The sequence below is a fragment of the Anoplopoma fimbria genome, chromosome 19 (assembly GCF_027596085.1).
Source record: "Anoplopoma fimbria isolate UVic2021 breed Golden Eagle Sablefish chromosome 19, Afim_UVic_2022, whole genome shotgun sequence".
Lineage (NCBI taxonomy): Eukaryota > Metazoa > Chordata > Actinopteri > Perciformes > Anoplopomatidae > Anoplopoma > Anoplopoma fimbria.
Window position 1 is genome coordinate 20,439,724 of NC_072467.1, and position 18,126 is coordinate 20,457,849.

Here is an 18,126-nt window from a genome sequence, read left to right on the forward strand (position 1 = left end):
GACACTGTGAATGAAAACTATTGAGCATCCTGTCAAGGAATCATACAGACATTCCCATAGTACAGCATCTTTCAGCAGTTGGTCATCTGTCTAACCAGCGCCCTGGAACCTAATGGAATGATTATTGAGACCAAGACAGACGGACAGAGGGAGAAGGGGTCAGTGCGGTCATTGTTTAAATGAAACGTCTACTTTAAAAAAAAAAGAATATCGGTCGTGTGGATCTGAGACAGCGAGGCAATTCTACTCTGGCACCAGAGGAGATTCCACACCTGGCAGCCATTGGGGAAACTTGAAAGTGAGTTTATTTATAAGATGACTTATAGTTGGCTGTTGTGTGCTTGTCGTTAGAGTCTAAACAATAATAGTTTCCATGCATACAGTACTGGGATTCCTCAGCAAACAGTGCAAGATGCCTACTCGTATGTCAGATTGATGTATTTTGCAGAGGAAATGACACTGTGCATCACTGAACAGTGTTTGATCAAACAGCGCCAAGTAAACTGCATCAATGCTGTCAAGTTAGAGTTCTGTCTCTGACAGCATGTACCGATTATAGTACAGGGAGATATAAGACAAGATAATGACAGAGGTTTAGATGAATTTGGAGCAGCATACCAAAAATATCGAAGATCCAAGATCCATCTTGATTTTGTTAAGGCGAGAGACTCTAGGAAAAGGTATTGTATTATCAATATGCACTTGTCCATTTTGAGATTTAGGGCTATTTTGCTTTCAAAATATGTCTGGTCGTTTTCTCAGACTAAAATACACATACATTCAGGTGTTTATTTTACTACCCTCTCTCTATTTATGTCTCTAGAGTAATCCTAAATTCACCAAAAGTAGTAATTAGATAATGCCTCAATTGCATATTTAAATATAACATTTCAGGAAATAGTTATACGTTGTCCAATGTTCAGATTTCTATTCTGGAAGTGTATGCAAATTCAGGCATATTTTGATAAGATAATGCCTCACTTGCATATTCAAACAAACATTATCAGAAAACTTGTAATATAAAAAAAAAAGTCTAAATGTAGGTAACCCACTGTGAAAGTTCATTAGTTCATTGTTTTGACCCTATTTACCTGTAGTATGTCCCCTGAACATAATGACAGATTAGGTATTCAAAAAGAATATTTCACATGAGAGTTCATAAGAGTTGCTAGAGCAGTTAGGCTAATTATAATGATAGGGCTCTCCCACTACTACTGATTATGTGGTTTCAACACCCAGCCAACTCAACCATTAGTGGGTGGCATTTTAGTTTTTAGATTTGGATTTTGAGGCTTAAATCAAACAGCTCCTTGACAAAGAGGGAATGAATGGTTTGCTTTATGTAGCAGTTGCCGTATAATAAACGCTGCACAACAGCAGGATGCTTTTCATCAGCGCTCAGGTGCAGGAGTTCAGTGCACATTATTACAGAAACAGTGAGATAAAGGGGGAGAAGAAGGGGAATCCTTTCCCTTTTGAAAAGGGAATGTTTGAGAGGTGGCGCGGCCTTTCATTTTTTTAAAGTGTTAGGAGAGCGATGCAGATTGAATTTGCTCTTCAGGGAGAATGGGCAGTCAAAACACTGACGTACTTGACCAGGGCGGCCCACTGAGCGGGAGCGGTACTGTAGAAGTAGTACTTTGAATCAATGCTCCTCATTGTTGGCTGAGGACGGATTTCAAAAGCACTTGGATGAAGCTCTCATGGGCCTTTCCCACCGCTGAGGCTCCCACACTGAAATGCTCTCTTCATACCTGCATTTTAACGTTTGTTATACATCCCATATGGTTAACAAATTTTTAAGTTTATCACAAATGCTTTTCATATTTACATCACACTCCTGGTTTTTGTGCAGTAATGCGCCACACACACAAAACCCAACACAGCTGTCATGGACCGGACCGAATAATAAAGAGATTCATCTAAACTGAATGTTCCGACCAATCGATGTTGAGGTCATCGCCGGATGGAAACTATGTGAAACACAACCTTAAAACTCCATAGAAAGCGTCGCCTAACACTGCGCTCTCGAGATGCATCTAGTCAACAAGGCAGTCCTTTGTGAAGGCCCTTCACAATTAACAGAGGAAAGGAGGCAAAAGATTGAAGGGTCATGTCCTGGGAATATATAATTATAACTGACATTTCCCATCTTAAAGGGAAGCCTTTCACCGGGATCAGAGACCACAGTGCAGGTTAGGAATTGCCGAATAAGCCGTTGCCCCGTGTTACGGGTTTCCGTGCCGAAAGCAGGCTAGTGACTAGATTACTGTTTGCCCAGCATCTTCAGAGGCGCTGTCTGAGAGGGGAGACAGCTGAAGGGGCTGCATGAGATCCATCGCTCAGGTCAGCGGAGGAAGACCCCCGGATTCAAACAGGAAATACTCTTTCAACACCAGACAATAACAAGTCCACACAGTTTACATTGCACTGACCTGTCTACTAGAGCACTGCGAGAGAGGGTCGCAGCAGTTTGTTTACAACAAGTAAAAGTTAATGGCAAACTAGAAAAATGTGGATGTGATGATATGAAATTGGAGGAGAAATCATGATGATAAATCAGGTTCAAACTGAGGAGAAGTGGTACCTACTCTAGAAACTCTGTGATGTACTTGCGGCTGCACTTGGACCAGGACCAGGGATTGGTGTCATAGTTGAGGGTCGGAGCCATGACATGATACTGGTGCTTCATGCCTGCCTCCCGACACTTTGGGTTGTCATCGTGAGGCATGTTGAACCTGGTGCGGAGAGGAAAAAAAGAGAGTGGGGGGGGGAGAGAGGGATATAAGGAACACACACAAAGTGATTATCAGCTGCTTAATGGCTCAGCCGTAACATGGAGGATAAATGTCACAGGATTTACATTCAGTCCTGTCGGGCCTCGCCACACACACAGATTCAGCCACTGACACATGTGTGAATAATACCACACACACCAAGCAGCTTACTTTTCCATTTGGATGTTTTTGGTTTGTTTCTTATTTTACATATATATAATTTTTCTCCCGAATGTCCATACAGTAAAAATCCCCAAAAGGCTTCCATAAAACTCCTACTGGCGAGTTAGTGGTGCAATGTTTTATGTAAGCATCATTCTTTATCCATCAGCATCTATCCGATCCACCATCATGGCCAACATGCTAGTGAGAACCACCTTCAGCTCACCCCTGAGAGGTCAAAGGTCAACATCTCACATTCTCAGAGAGATTACCTCTTTAACGCCACCCCTCTTTATCAGTGACCCATTTTTTTGGGGGGTGCGGGGGATCTTTAGGTTGAGATGCAGCTCAGTACTCTGCGTCAAGTTTTTTGAAGTCATACATCTGTAATAAACGTGCTTTGATTGTGCGCCTATTCAAATGTTGAATGTTTAAAGAGTAAAAGGGGTTAGAAAATGATGATGGAAGTATATGATGGCCATGCCAATACCTCTAATAGGAGCAGAAACACCGTGGCATCAACACACACATGTAAATGTTGCTCAAATGTAAACTTGTAAGAGTATGAACAATGACAATTCCTCACATTTCAGAACTTAGAGCGAGAAAATGTTTGGTATGTTTGCTTAATATATTACTTAAAAGCTCATCAAAGTAGTTGGTAACAAATTCTCTGTTGATCCGGTAGTCAATCAGCTCATGTTGCAGCGTTATAAACAATAAAACAAGAGTCTTCCCAGAAGAACAGCTGGATAAATGGAAGATCACAGCACGGCATCTGCAGATGAATGAATTAATCTGCTGAATGGAGTTGGCAGTCTCATAAAGCAAGTCGATCATGTCCAGAATAGTCTGGTCCAATGCAGATGTCCTGTTTAGAGCTGTGGTTTGGCGTACACACATAAATACATGTAGTGCATGCACATATCTATGTCCACACACAGGAACCCATGCAGCTGTTTGATGTCTGAGATGTTTACCACAGGATGTGGGCCGGTCCCGGGCTCGGGACTGCGGCCGAGGGGTCAATCCATACCGCCACACAAACAAGACCTAGCAATGCTGGCATAAGGCCCAGCCTCCAGGGGCCGAGGGCCTGAAGGCAAACACCCAGGGAATAATTAAGCCACCGGCACAGTAATGAGCTCTGCACATACAAACCAAGCTGCTGGCTGATGCTGACAACATCAAATCAGGCTCAAATGGTATCTGCACTATTAACTAATAACTATTCTTTGTCACTGATGATGGTGCACAGGTGCATTAGGGTGACGCAGTAAGTTTAAAACGAAAACAAACAGCTCTATACTTTGACATGTAGGCTTTCTTATTTTCATGAAAGGGATTTTTGACAAGTTCCAAACAACTTGTACTCTTTTAAAACATAAAGATGATTTAGTTGAGACTGATCTGAAGGGCTAAAATGAAGGTACAGACTTGTAATCCTGAGATGAGAGCCTTTTAGTGTAATTAGGTCGTAAATCAGGATATTTTGTGACTCCCTGTTTGGCGACATCAAGGGACCGATCAATAGAGGAGTCCATTCCAGTGGGAGGGAACCAAACCGGACACTTAATTATAAGCATCCAGACTAAGATGTGATTAGTTAGAGTCTACTCACTCATAGTGAGAGCTCTCAACAAAACAAGCTGCTTTGTTTTCTGCCCATCCCATCCTTCATGCCATGCTGTCATGCAACATAATTTTCTGGAAGACAAAGACATATTTCTGGGCTGAAATGCCCATAAATAATAGCGAGAGTGAGACACATTGCTTCAGCGATGACGAGCTGAATTCCTTCAGATTGGGTGTCCACGAGTAAGAGTCGGAGCAAACAGCGCAGTGTGCAGGAACATCCATTATCAGCACAGATTGCTACCTTGTCAGTGGATTACACGTTTTAGCTCCTCCAAGTGTAGTGCTCCGCAAAACAAACCATCTTTGACAAGCTCAGTAATTTCATCCACTAGGATATGTGTGATCGGGATAATGCCAGGGAGGGTTTGTGGTGCGGCCTTTCATTTTCTTAAGATGTTAAAGAAGAAAAGCCCTGTGGACTTCTAATGTGATACCAAAATGTCAGCAAGATTTATTTGTGATCTAAGAAATTTAGAGCCTCGGCAGCGTCTAATGACAAACTTGATTATCTGTGTCACCTTTTGAATGGCTATCAAATGACACCGCCTTGCCTGAAAATCCCCATGATGGCTATTAGCAATCACACATCCTTGCAGTCATCCGAGAAAGGCCTCCTACCCATTAGTCTAAATATGTCTTTAATCTGCAATGCTCTTGAAAAGGCTCCCACTACATGACACTGGCTTTTCCCAGAGCACTAAACACTACGGAGAGCTCACGCCTGTGAAGGCAGCGATTAACCACGCCAAGAGGCCGAGCCAACTGGGCCTCCAGCTGCTTGAACTTTAGCATAAACAGATCCACACGAGATGCAAGGGGAAGACTGAAGGGGGGGGTTCTCTGGTCCGATCTCTCCACTGGAAGAATGTATGAGCGGGGACAGAAGAGGAGGAAGAAGAATATCTTTCATTCTTCACCAATGGCTCACACAACACTTGTGTCCTTTTTAGTAGCCTACACAAAACGGACAGGAAGACCGGAAAGGAAATCCCTCAATCACTTTCCTTTTTATACTTAGCAAGGGAGGTGGGCAGGATGAAAGAGCAGGGGAATGAAGAAACTAACGATTCATCATTTTTCAAAAAATACGCCCTCCCTGAGATGGTAAACAAGATGCTGCTAGTGGATTACAATTCACATCTAAGGCTAGTAGCTTGCACTATTAACTGAACTGGATTACAAGATAGAGTGATTTACAATGACTTGTAACTGATGGATGTTTGGAATAAACATCTCCCCGTACGAGAGATAAAGTGATAAATGTGTTTGACTTGGTCATTTTGAATACAGATAACGCAAAGGAGTCTTTTTTACACTGCATACAAGTGGCAATACTAGCTTGTTGTGTATGCACTCTGTGGCAGACATGCGTGTTTTGATAACACTGCGGTGACTCGCTAACACACGAGTAACACATGACGGCACTGTGACATCTTCGGGTTGGTTTATCAGTCCTCGGGGCCGATACGGGGACAACAAGCGAGCTCCCAAATACTAAACAGAAAATTTAGCCTTGCTCTGTCTGATAAAAGTTCTGTGTGCCACTTTCAATGATGTATCTATTGTATATAGAGAACAGAAAACCCTATTGCATTTTGTTCATCTGAGCTGTCGACATTTTCAAAACCAAGCTCTGACACATTAAGGGTTAACTTCTTGAGCTGTATAGTGAGGTATTAAAAGGCTGGCCTGTTATTAAAAGCCAAGTTTTCACTTTATTATGTTTTGCACCTGTGACTGCTGCGCCCTATGTCTCTTGATAAGAGGGCTTTTGTTAGTCAAAGCTGGCTGCGAGGGGTGAGATAGTTTGCGTGTGTGTGTGTGTGTGTGTGTGTGTGTGTGTGTGTGTGTGTGTGTGTGTGTGTGTGTGTGTGTGTGTGTGTGTGTGTGTGTGTGTGTTGTGTTTGTGTGTGTGTTGGGTCAGGGGTGGGGGTGATTGCTACAAGCCCTGAGCTGCAACTTACACATGGCCCAGCTCATGAGCGATGGTGAAGGAGGCACTAATTCCATTTTCCTCACTGATGGAGCAGCTCCGGAACTGGTCGCACATGGTCCCCAGCTCTGCAAGCCCTAGAGGGTCACGTAGACGCACAGAGAAACACACAGCGATGCACACATGAACACAACTATTTGAAAAAAAAAAATAATAATCTTGCTGCTAGAGTGTTAAAGGCGATTAAACCATCAAAACTTCTGTTCGGTAAGAGAGATTAGCAACCGCCACCAACTCCCTCCATCCTCCCTCCCTCCTCCCTTTTCTACCACTCTGTTCTGTCACTATAATATTATGAGCTGACAGCTTGCCATAAACTCATTACTGCACAGTATATGAGCTGTGCTTACCGGTGCGAAAAGTGAATTGAAAAGGACTTGAGATGTAGATATTCTTTGTACAAGAGAAAGGCAAAAGTTTACCTAACGTGTCACATTTATCTTTCGCCCGGCAGATGTCTTCCCTGAAACAAATAAAAACACACAAAGCTGTTAGAATTGTTTTAGTTTTTCTTGAGAAAATGGCTTTCAAAGTGAGGATGGATGATGTACCTGGTGATGAGGAGTGCTGTGTCATGGTGAGAGGGATGGCTGTCATCTTGGACGTTTTGGGTCTGTTGCCAGACACAGAAGTTGTGGAGCGTCGTGGCAGCATTGAAGCTCACTGTCGGCCCTTCCTGATTTTACCAAGAAATGTCATGTTATAAGGATATCCCACATTTTTTCAACCCGTCTTATGATCCTATTTTTGTCAATTTTGAATACTGATCGTGATAAAGTTTTGCTGACTTCATTCGGTAACAAGGGCAGAGATCAGGAGGCCCCTACGGCTTTCCAAACAACTTCAGCTCCCTTTAATTTACCTATCTAAGAATCAGTTACAGTGACCAAACAAACTACAGTGAGCCTCTCAGGCAACCTCTCATTCGCAGGTGGCTCGCTGCCTCACTATAGTATCGTTTGTTTTCCACGGAGACCTCTCTTGGGCCTTGATGCTGACAAGGCAGGCAGTGTCCTTTCAAACAAGCCCCTCTGAGAAAAAGGCCAGGCCAGGGACACCTGCACTGACGTCAGCCATATTGAAGAGCTTGATACAAGTAGCATTCAGGACCCGGCACTCACCTGTTCATTGTGGACGACGACTAGCTTGACAATCATGATGTTGATGAGGTTTCCTACGCTGGGGTCCCTGTACACTGCTGCTACCTGTAACAAAGACAAAACACACAGACAAAAAATGCAAACCTCCACTGACCTGAAACCAGAGCACAGATAGGGACGGTATAAAAGCTAGTGTACTTCTCTTCACTCCATACATGGAATGAGAAAATACAGCAATTGCTTTTTCTGGTCAAGCTCCATGAGGTTTAATCAAAATAGTTGATTAAACCTCAAAACAGTTCAATCAAGTCGAAAGAAACAAAAAAAAGTCTCCTCCAGGGTAAGTTTAATCAACAGGGTATTAAAACCAATTACAATTCACCCCACAGACTTTGGCAGAGATAAAAATAAACTGAAATCTGGACCCAGCAACAAACGTGAAACCTCTGCAAAGCTGGAGCTCAGAGCCCCTCTGTGAGGACAGCAAAACATTCCCTCTATAGTTCTTTTTCTCGTGCACCCTTGTCACGGTCGGCCAGCAGTCTCCTGAGGCCGCGTGCAGCCTCCTGACAGGAACTCATTAGTCCACTATAAACATTTAGCTTGTCTTAGCCTAGGGGGAGGCGAACGTGGTTCAGGCCTGTCCAGAGTGGGCAAAGGGAGTCTGTCTTTGCATGCTCAAAGTCCGTGTCTGTGACAAAGGATGTTGTTCCGTATCCTTTCGCCCCAATATATGTTATTTTATGATCAGTGCAAGAACTAGAAGTGAGGAGGACTACTACAGTAAAATATGAAGAAAATAAATCACGCTACTAGAGGTTTCCCACCCGCAGTTCCTGTGCAGGGAAACATAACCTCATGCAGAGGGCTGTGCATTGGCAAGAATCTGGCAATAGATGTGTATCATGATACAGGGGTTGTGATTCACTATACAGTTATACTGAAAGCAAGGCGCTATATCGTGATTTTTTAAAACTATTATTTGATTATCAATATAGGTTGTTTTTTTATGAACCGAGTATATGAAAACATAATACTCGGCAGTTTCAATATTTCCTTACACTCCTGTGATGACTTAAGTATTTCTAAAATCCTAGCTTCAGCCCTGAATGTCAGACAAAGCACACACACACACAAACACTTTTCAGTTGTCAATTTACTATATATAATGTTATTTAGGCACTCAGTCAGCCTGACCAAAACCTAGAAAAACTAATTTAAATCAAACAAAATGGGTCAAACTTGGTTTTGCTCTTTCGTACTTTGGCTAGCTTGGTTAAACTGTGGATAAGGAAATGGACAGAGATTTTGAAAGAAGAGAAGAAGAAAAGGTGTGTTTGTGTGTGTGTCCACACCACTGGTCTGCAGACATGAGCATAGCAGAACTAATGTTTTGACTTCAAACCTGGCACTGAAAACTGGGCTGGCACATTCAACCCAGACTGTACCCTCACAGTCTTACTTAATGATAACACACCACTGACAATCATTACTACATTGTATGTTAATGAGTGTTTTAAACAGTCTGTCATACTAGAGCGAGACATACAGCAGAAGGTACACTCAGTTCAGTGCAAATTATAACCTATCCTGACAGTACAACTCTAATGTATGCAGAGACAATCAATCGCAGAGTCATTGACTTGATTACAAAGCAGCTCTTCCAGTCAGATATGGGGCTCATAAAGATGTCAAGGTGCTGAGTCATGATTTTACCAATTAACTGTGTCACTTTCGTTGAAGCAGCAGCTTGCTAGGGTCACATCAGGGTTTACGACCAAAATGTCAAACAGTAACATCTGAGGCTAGAAAACACAGACCTGGACTTGGTGATTTAGTTCAACTTTTATAGAAAAAAAACCTCCCTTATGCCTTGGAGAAAGTTTTTGTTTTATTTGCCCCAGGTTTTGAGGTGTCAGTTTCTGAGATTTCTGCTTCCACCCCCAATACAATGAAAGACATTTGGCATTTTTTTCTGTACGTAAGGACCATTTCCTGAGACTGTAGGTCCACTGCAGACTGTTTACAAAGGCGTCTATTATCGAGAGTAACAGGATCCTATTTTAAATTAAATGTTTACAACTGTGTGAACCAAATTATTTTCCCTCCATTGTATTTAGGCCCTGTAGTGTTTTAAATTTTGTTTAAATTTTGGGGCCAAATCTCTCAGGTTAAGTTAAACTTTGGTACATCTTGAAACAGGAATTTGTGGTGACAGGCTAGCATTTGCATGTTTCCAGTTGCTTGGCATGTTACTGGTTAGCTAGATGAATTTTGCTGTGTCACTCATTGTTGTGATCAGGGCTTTAAGATGGGGGAGATCTCAGAAAACCTGGACAGAATACTGCAAAACAAAGCCTATCTGCATGATAAAATCATTTTTGTTTGTTTTTGTAATTTGGGTAATCATTGGACCGTTCAAAATGATGAACTGTTTGCACATCCATTTGTGTAAGAATGACACAGTAGTGTGCGTGTATACACATTCACCTACAATGATAACATATCCCCAAACGCACACCAATCATCTAGAATCCCAAACATTAAAACAAATTTCAACATTGAGACAAAAAAATAATTTTTAGAAACATTGTTTTACTTACTACTGACATGATTGTTAGGATGTAGTGCTCTAGGTTGCGTCCATGGTGACGCACCATTTTGGCATCCGCTGTCACCATCAGCTCGACGTAGCGCGGGTAGGAGAGGAAGCGCTTGCGTCTGCGGGGGGCTTCGGGGTGGGTGCTGGTGGAGTTGTTGTCATGAACATCTTGATCATCTATGGTGGCTCTGAGAGACTCCAACTCCTCTCCCATACTCCATTTGCTCTCAAAAGCAACCGGCCTCTTTGACTTCTCTGTTTCAAGAAAGAAAAATGATGAGTGATGACGTGGAGAAGAACATATTAATTGGATTTAAAATAATGAGCATATGGGTGAATTGGACTATGAAGGACTCAGATTCTTCCTCTTGTTATAAAGGCATTTCAGGAGAGAGCGTGGTACATCGGCAGTGTAAAGCCGAGGTTTTAGCTTAGCTGAATTCCTATGACATAACAGAAGCACGCTGGACTTCAATGGCAAAAAACCCGACATAAATTATTGTGTCATTCCACTGCTTGGGAAAAAGTTCTACCAAGAGACATGATGTCAGTGGTGCGCTTTGACAATATGGGTTTTCAGGTCAGGCTATATGCAAAACACAAAGAAGAAAATCCCATCAGGATATTTTACCGATTTACACAGGGGGTAGCCTTTGTGTACAGTCTGCACGGTGAATTCTTGGAAGCATTATAATCTGAAGATTGAGTAAAATGTCGACAACCACGATAAAAGGTACCATCAAATATATATAATGCCAAATTGAAACAACTCCCTTCATAGGCTCGCGGTGAACAAAACTTTCAACACCAGCCTCATGTGAGAAAAAAAGAAGAAAAGAAACAGGACGTCAGCAATATACTGTGGATTCTCTACTGGCATTCTGTCAGCTGAACATGTGTTGAGCTGGCCATGAGAAATAAATTACTTCACCATGACAGAGAGAATTTGAAAGAGGGAGACATATGCAGAGACACATTTGGACAAAGTTTCATTACACAAATCTGCAATGGTTAAGGTGGATGCCGATTTCATAACACATACACATCTGTGTTTCCCAAGACTGTAGCCTTTTGAAAGAGTTTGGAATAGCCACAAGTAGAGCAGAAGAACAAGAGAGGGGCTTTCTGGTACCACACAGGCAGAAAAAAAAAAAGGGTAATTTTGTTTGGGACACATAGCTGCAGCATATTCTGTTACAAAGCAGCAAATCCCTCCATGCTGAAAAACTCCGTTATGGATCTTTCTCAAGAAAAATCTCTTCAATATCATCAATCAAGTTCATGATGAACACATCAAAACTCATCTGCATATTCTGAACATCAAAATGTTTCAACTGCAATCAATAACTCATTAGCATTGGAAGGCTTTCAATAGCAATTTTGTGTTGGAACAGTTCATCTGAGGACTAAGTATTTGCACACAGGCTATTGTGCTGTCCCGATTTGCAGAAATGCATTGCCATATGTAGATGTGGTGTGAAAAAGAAGACTGCTTGCAGAAGTTGCTGCCATCTTGCAACCAGGGGAAGAAGGATTTAAGCAGCTACCCGATAAAGTTATAGGTAAATGTAGCAGGAGTGAATAGGAAATCATGCAAACGCACAGACACGACAAGTGTAAAGGCACAATCTAAGAGTTCTTTGACAAGTTCCTATTCCATAATGACTATAATGCATTTCTGCAATATTTGCAAAAATTGGGGGCACATTTCTCACATGCATTTTTATCCACATATTAAAACTTATATTTCTGTGGCCCAAATGGATTCAACACTGTTAGGTCAACAAGCATAGTAATCTGCAGTGTTTGTTTTTTTTTGCTTTTGAAGGAAGCATGCATACTTATGGGGAGGAACAATGTTGAGAAATTAATTAAACATAAAATGACATTTAGTGAATAAATGACTCTCAGTAGTTTTATGACTGTCAGCTTACGAGCCAAGCATAGTTTGGAGTCCGTCATCTCAACAACCCTCCTCGACTTTAGATAACCCGATTATAGTGAAGAGTTCTATTGTCTTCTGAATACTCAATATTTCCAGAGAGTCACACACAGAGAGAGATTGTGTGCAACTGTTAGGTCAGAGAAAATAAAAAAAATAACTGAGATCATTCAGCTGATGCCCCCAGTGGGCACACGAGGCGGAGCGTGACTCCCTGGCACAAAAGGCACACAGCTCTTGCTGCCGTGAGGCCCAGCCCAACGCCGGTGCCAGCATCCGAGTCAGCGCCAAGACCGTCTGTACACACACACACACACACCCGGGCAGCTGGGCCAGGACAGAGCTTTGTATTTTCCAGGAAAACTCTCTCTGAGGCCAAACCCACTACACTAAACCCCTTAAACAGACTCATCACTGCAGACAGTCTGACATCAAAAGGGGATTATCAAAGCACAGAAGAGCATCTCCATCAACAGAAATTGGTGTTAAGTCTCAGAGCAAGTGAGTGTGTGTTGGAAAAAGAGAGGACGAAGAAGAGGAGGAGGAGAAAATATGGTCCCTGTTGTAATAGCCTTTGAATCAGTGCAGATTAGCCACACGCAACCTTTCCCCAAATCGCCTTAAGATCAAATCCCCCCTCTCACTAGGTAGTGAGCTGCTACTTACACCATGAGAAGACAGGGGTGACTGATCTGACCTGCCGGACACACAGAGACACGACATCTCCCTCAGGGTATCGGGCGTCAAATCAGCATCACCCACACATCCACATCTCTGTATTTTTACATGTTGGAGTTGATTACCCAACATCAAAATGTAAGATGTTCAATTCATTTTTATACTAGCAAAAGTTTCACAACCGTGAGCTTATAAAACCGAGCTCCAGCGGTTCTTCATAACAGAGAACAATAAAATGAGCCCGCACAGCATGAGTGTAAGCATTTATAAATGTTGTAATTTGGTTGGCTCCGGTATGCACCGAGAAAGAGAGACATCACACTCACTTTTCTGCTCAAACGCCTTCTTGACTTTTAAAACTTGCAAAGCTCTTTTTTATATCACAGGACAAAAAAGATAATCAAACACAATGAATATTATAAGCAATGTTTATCTATTCACTCAATAACATGGTAAACCACACATTATGATTGAACAGTTTAATACATATTTCAAGATTCCAGCATGGTCTGAATACGTACGGATGTTCAAACTCATTTACTTTCATTCAACATTTTATTAAGCATGGAAGCATTTTGATGCTTGGATTTCTGTTTGAGCCCATTCATGTAAATCCAGCCTGTCCAAAAGGACCTCATTGAGATTTCAATCTAGATCAAAGAGTTGCTCTTTGACTCTCCTTCAGCTCTCTGTCAAAACTATCAATGCCAAGAACCCAACAATGGGGAACACACATTTCATTGTTGAACTAATTAACATTCTTTTACAATGGCCCGCTGGGAGTTAAAGCACCCTTTTCCCCGGGTGCCAATTAAATTGACAGTATACCTTACATTGAGTATAGGTACTGCCCCGGTTCTATACGAGGTCACACACTCTGGTTACTGACAGTACAACTCATGGGGGAAAAAATGTTGAAACTCCTGTAGACAGAGGCTCAATTAAGTGCAATTCTGTGGCTAGACAGAGAGAACCAAATGCAGCTAATTGTTGTTGCCGAAGAAGGCTTTTAAAGTGAAGGGGGATGGCTTTTGACCTTATTGGGAGACGGTGGCTTTGTACACTTACAGTGCTCTCAGAGTTCAGTTGTTATTTTCAGTTCAGAGAAATGCTAAAGACAGCATGATTGTGTGCTGAAGAATGTGTTTGGAGTAGCAGACCTCCTCTGAGGAGACAGAACACTACTTATGGATGAGGAATCCTAATGATGGGCAGGGGCCTGGAGTGTTGTCATTTGGCAGACTCAAACTGAGAGGTGCTGAATATCAGATTTAAAGAAATTCATCCTAACAGACTGTAGATTACATGACTGATGGATGACTGAGAAACCAACATCCACCAACATCCAGCCCTCTTCTAGAACTGCACAATTATTTTTATTTTCTGTTTTAAGAATAATACATTTTTAAAGATGGGTGTGCATCAAACACAATAAGCCATTGCATCAAACATATAAACAGGGCTGAAGCGTTGCCTCCGGGATGGAGGTAACTGAATGTAATTGTTTTAAAAGGTGCTAAATGTGAGTACTTGGCTGCTTACCAGATTTTAGACTAACAGAGCTGTTAATTTCCAGTCATTATTTTTTGCAAAAGAAATCCACTTTGGGATCAGGTTATGGTTTATGGTGTAAAGTTAAGGTGAGAGGCTTTCAAACCAAAGCACTATAAAACCAACAATTAACACAGGACCTGATTTGGGTGTCTAACGAGAACACAAACAGGGGCACTTAAAGAATAAATCCAGTTTATTTCAACTTGGATTAGATTTCCTGAGGTTTGGACGTCATTCATGTCAGTAATAATAACATTGCACTCACCGACTCCTGGGAACAGCATCGCTCAGTCAGACAAATTAACTTTGTAGTAGCGATGTGGCTTTGCTACCAGATCTCAGAAATTCCTTAAGTGAGTATGTTATCATAGAAAGATTGGACATAACTGTGAAAATAACTCCAAAGTTGAATTACCAGTAAACAAAAAACTTACAAATGCCAGAATTATGAAGTTTGTAAAGGGAAAAAAAGGAAACAAATTGTGACCAATTGTAAGGATGTTCCTCCAACACAGTCATTGTCATTTTATATCTTCAAATATATCCTATACTAACTTAATACCCTGATACAAAAAGTTCTGCCTTGACAAATATAAAGCAGCTCTGCAGTTCGGAGTGATTTTTGGCCCCTCAGATAATAAACATCCAGAGCGGGAGGTGTTGACACTGATGTTTCCCTGGCCAGCTCTCAGCACTGCCTCTCCCCAGTCCACCTCGGTGGGAAACTGTCGCTCACCTGTCATCCCCTCTCACCTCTGAGTGTCACCCATGCCACCATGCAGTCAGTCACTGTCACTCAATCTGTTAAGAATGACCAGACAGTAGACAGTGGCAGTAAATAGCCCCAGCTGGAATCTGTCACTGGAACTCCCGAGACAACACAACACATTGGGTTCAATGGGGCTGAGGCCTCGGGGCAGGCCGACACATGGCAGCTATTAAAGTTATAGACTGTCTGTAGTTGCCCAGCCTCGTCCAGAGTATCTGTTATCTTAAAATGAGATGCCAAATAGTGCAATGGTCCATATTATTAGCACTGTCGTGATGCCTAGCCATGATATATGAGGCAACGATGGGACAAAGCACCATTCCTGAAGTGAAAACTTGCACATTACTCCAAACTAACACACATGTTGGCTCAAGACTCACAGTTAGTTTATGGCAACATATTGTTCAACTCATTTGACAACTGGGACTAAAATTATCAACTTGGCTTTCCAAAGAATACTTTATGTCCATTCAAAAGGATAAGCAAAAGACAAAAGAAATTCAGATTTTTTTCTCTATGTAGGCCATTAGAAAAAGCAGTGGGTGAGACAGCTCCTTCATAGAAGCAGGTGTAAAAGAAGAAAAGCGGGCAGTGGGAGATGAGGAAGAGTCTGGGGCCTCTGCCAAACTCTGCAGAAAAACCACATGCAGCGCGGGCCAGGACTGCTCAAACACGTGAAGAAAGAAGCTGCTTTCCACATCCCTCTGGACTGCCTTGCTCAGCAAATCTCAATACTCAGCGGGACTCTTTGTCCACTGACAGGCCAGGAAGATGACATGCACTCCTGACACACACGCAAAACCACATCTATGGATGCAAAACAAAAGGGCAAAAACAACCTTTTTTTTTTTTTTTTTTTTTCACGGAAACAATGGGTACTTCCTGGAATGGGGGAGGTTCAGTCTGTCCAGGGGGCATGGGGGCACGGAGCAAGCCTAAGCCTTTTGGAGCCATCTGACATTCAGAAGCTCAGCACCATCTAAAGTCAGACCCTAAAGGTGAGAGAGGTTGTCCGAATGATCAGCACCCGTCCATCACCGGCCACCTTCCCTGACCCCCTGTCAAAAGCCAGGAGAACTAAGAGCGTAATGCATTCATAGTTGCGAGTGAGGCGCAGCAAACAAGCCAGCAAGTCCAGTAACCACGCACCTCTAGGAAAGGGAGAAAACTCAAGGTCGCATCCACCCGTCCAGTGAGTGACTCCAAACAAAGAGGGAAGTGAGGTCACAATCAACAAGTGCCTCCATTCACATACATGAAAGCGCAAAGGGAGAGCGGGCAGCGATTCAAGTCGGCTAGTTCAAAACCCCAGGCGGGGGGAGGGCATTTTCCATGTAAATGAACCCATTGACCAAAAAACCTGATGCTAGCATTTGAACTACCATGTATACACAGTGGGCACCAAGGGGGGAATCCTATACAATGATTGTGTTGAGGGTCAGAGGGGCACAGATGCCTTGTGTGCCAAGTATTGCCTCATCAAAGCCAATCACTTTGCTCTCCCAGCGGCCCTCAGTCAGCCATCAAGAAAAATGGGGCAGAGCGCTCGGGAGGCAACACTGGAACATTGGTGTTTGGGTTTACGGCTGTCTGTATTCTATTCACTATCTCTAATTCAGACAAAATATGACACCCCACGGCTAACGACACACACAGCCGAGAGAGACTGTGAGAAAGAAACACTGGGCAGCTCCTCTTCCCCTCGGTCTCTTTGCTTGTCTTCACATGGTTTTTTTATTTAGAGAGCAAAGGGAGGAGACGGAGCGGGAAGAATCTGCCCCTATCTGTAGCCACCCTCATCACCCGCGGCTATCTATATCGAAGGACGACGCAGGGACTCTCATGCGAGCTCGGAGACAGATACCCCGTAGAATGTGTCATTAAAGGTCGGAGCCGTGTTGTGATTGGAGCCCACTAAGCTTCTTCCCCCGGGTGGGCTTTTAAAAGCCAGAACCAGGCACAACAAGGCCCCCTGTGACTTTAAAACATTAATCATCCACTCAACAGCTATCTACACTAGAGGTATTCTAAACAGCGGGGAAGCCACCCAGGTCGGCTGACACAGACAGAAGACTGATACAGTTGCTAGAAATGTCAGTCAGTGAGATCAAACTCAATACCCATGTTGTTCAGATCCTTTGAGTTACGTTCACATTTCACATTTCTTTGCATTTGAATCATATATTAAACTCACATCCATTCAACACATAAGAAGTCATGAACACACGCAGTGGGGAAAAGCAGCCGTAGACAGGTATATAGTCATAGTCATGACTGCTGAGATAACAAAACCTCATTTTTCCATCAAGGTAACACTTTAAAAGCTCTTATCGTTGCACTTCTGTTTCTGACACTACACAGGTAGTGACGGCACATGTACGAAAAAAGTCAAGTATTTGTACGTGTCAAGAGATGACAAGCGCAAGGTTAACAAAACAAAAGTTCCTTGTTGTTGAATTCAGGTGGTAACATAGCCTTCCTCTCCTTTCAACGCGAGGTGTGAAGGGACTGTACAAACTCTGGAAAGTAGTACTGCCTCAATAGATACAGAAGTCCTGTCTGTATGGCATTTAGGAAGAAAACTATGACACGTCATATCTGAGGGAAAAGCTTATCTCACCAGAGGTATCTTTGCTCGTGATATACATTCTGTTTTCTGGAGGGATGCTCGATAAAACGCAGCTTGTTTCATCTTTGTTGTGTTCAAAAAGATGTTAGATAAAGGTAGATGAATAATAATAATCACCACAGTGACTAAATAGGCAAAACAATGTCTTTACAGTGGGAAAAAAACTGCCTGGCTAGCAGATTAGCAGGCATTGTTGGCCATTCAGCTTTTCCATGTGTTTGGATCAACTTTGATAGTTGGCATGTTTCAGACCTACAATGCTTATAAAGCTTCAGACCTCTT

General features: G+C 42.6%; 1 protein-coding gene across 1 annotated transcript in view; it reads right to left on the reverse strand.

Moving 5' to 3' along the window:
* The window catches only part of LOC129107839 (A disintegrin and metalloproteinase with thrombospondin motifs 20), a 76,519-nt gene that overhangs the window by 51,623 nt on the left and 6,770 nt on the right, over nucleotides 1-18,126 (reverse strand). Inside the window, exons 4-9 of the mRNA XM_054619421.1 lie at nucleotides 10,274-10,527; nucleotides 7,692-7,775; nucleotides 7,122-7,246; nucleotides 6,993-7,033; nucleotides 6,542-6,647; nucleotides 2,592-2,738 (exon numbers count right to left, since the gene is read on the reverse strand). Of these exons, the coding sequence (XP_054475396.1) occupies nucleotides 2,592-2,738; nucleotides 6,542-6,647; nucleotides 6,993-7,033; nucleotides 7,122-7,246; nucleotides 7,692-7,775; nucleotides 10,274-10,527 (757 nt within the window). The remainder of the gene's footprint in view (nucleotides 1-2,591; nucleotides 2,739-6,541; nucleotides 6,648-6,992; nucleotides 7,034-7,121; nucleotides 7,247-7,691; nucleotides 7,776-10,273; nucleotides 10,528-18,126) is intronic.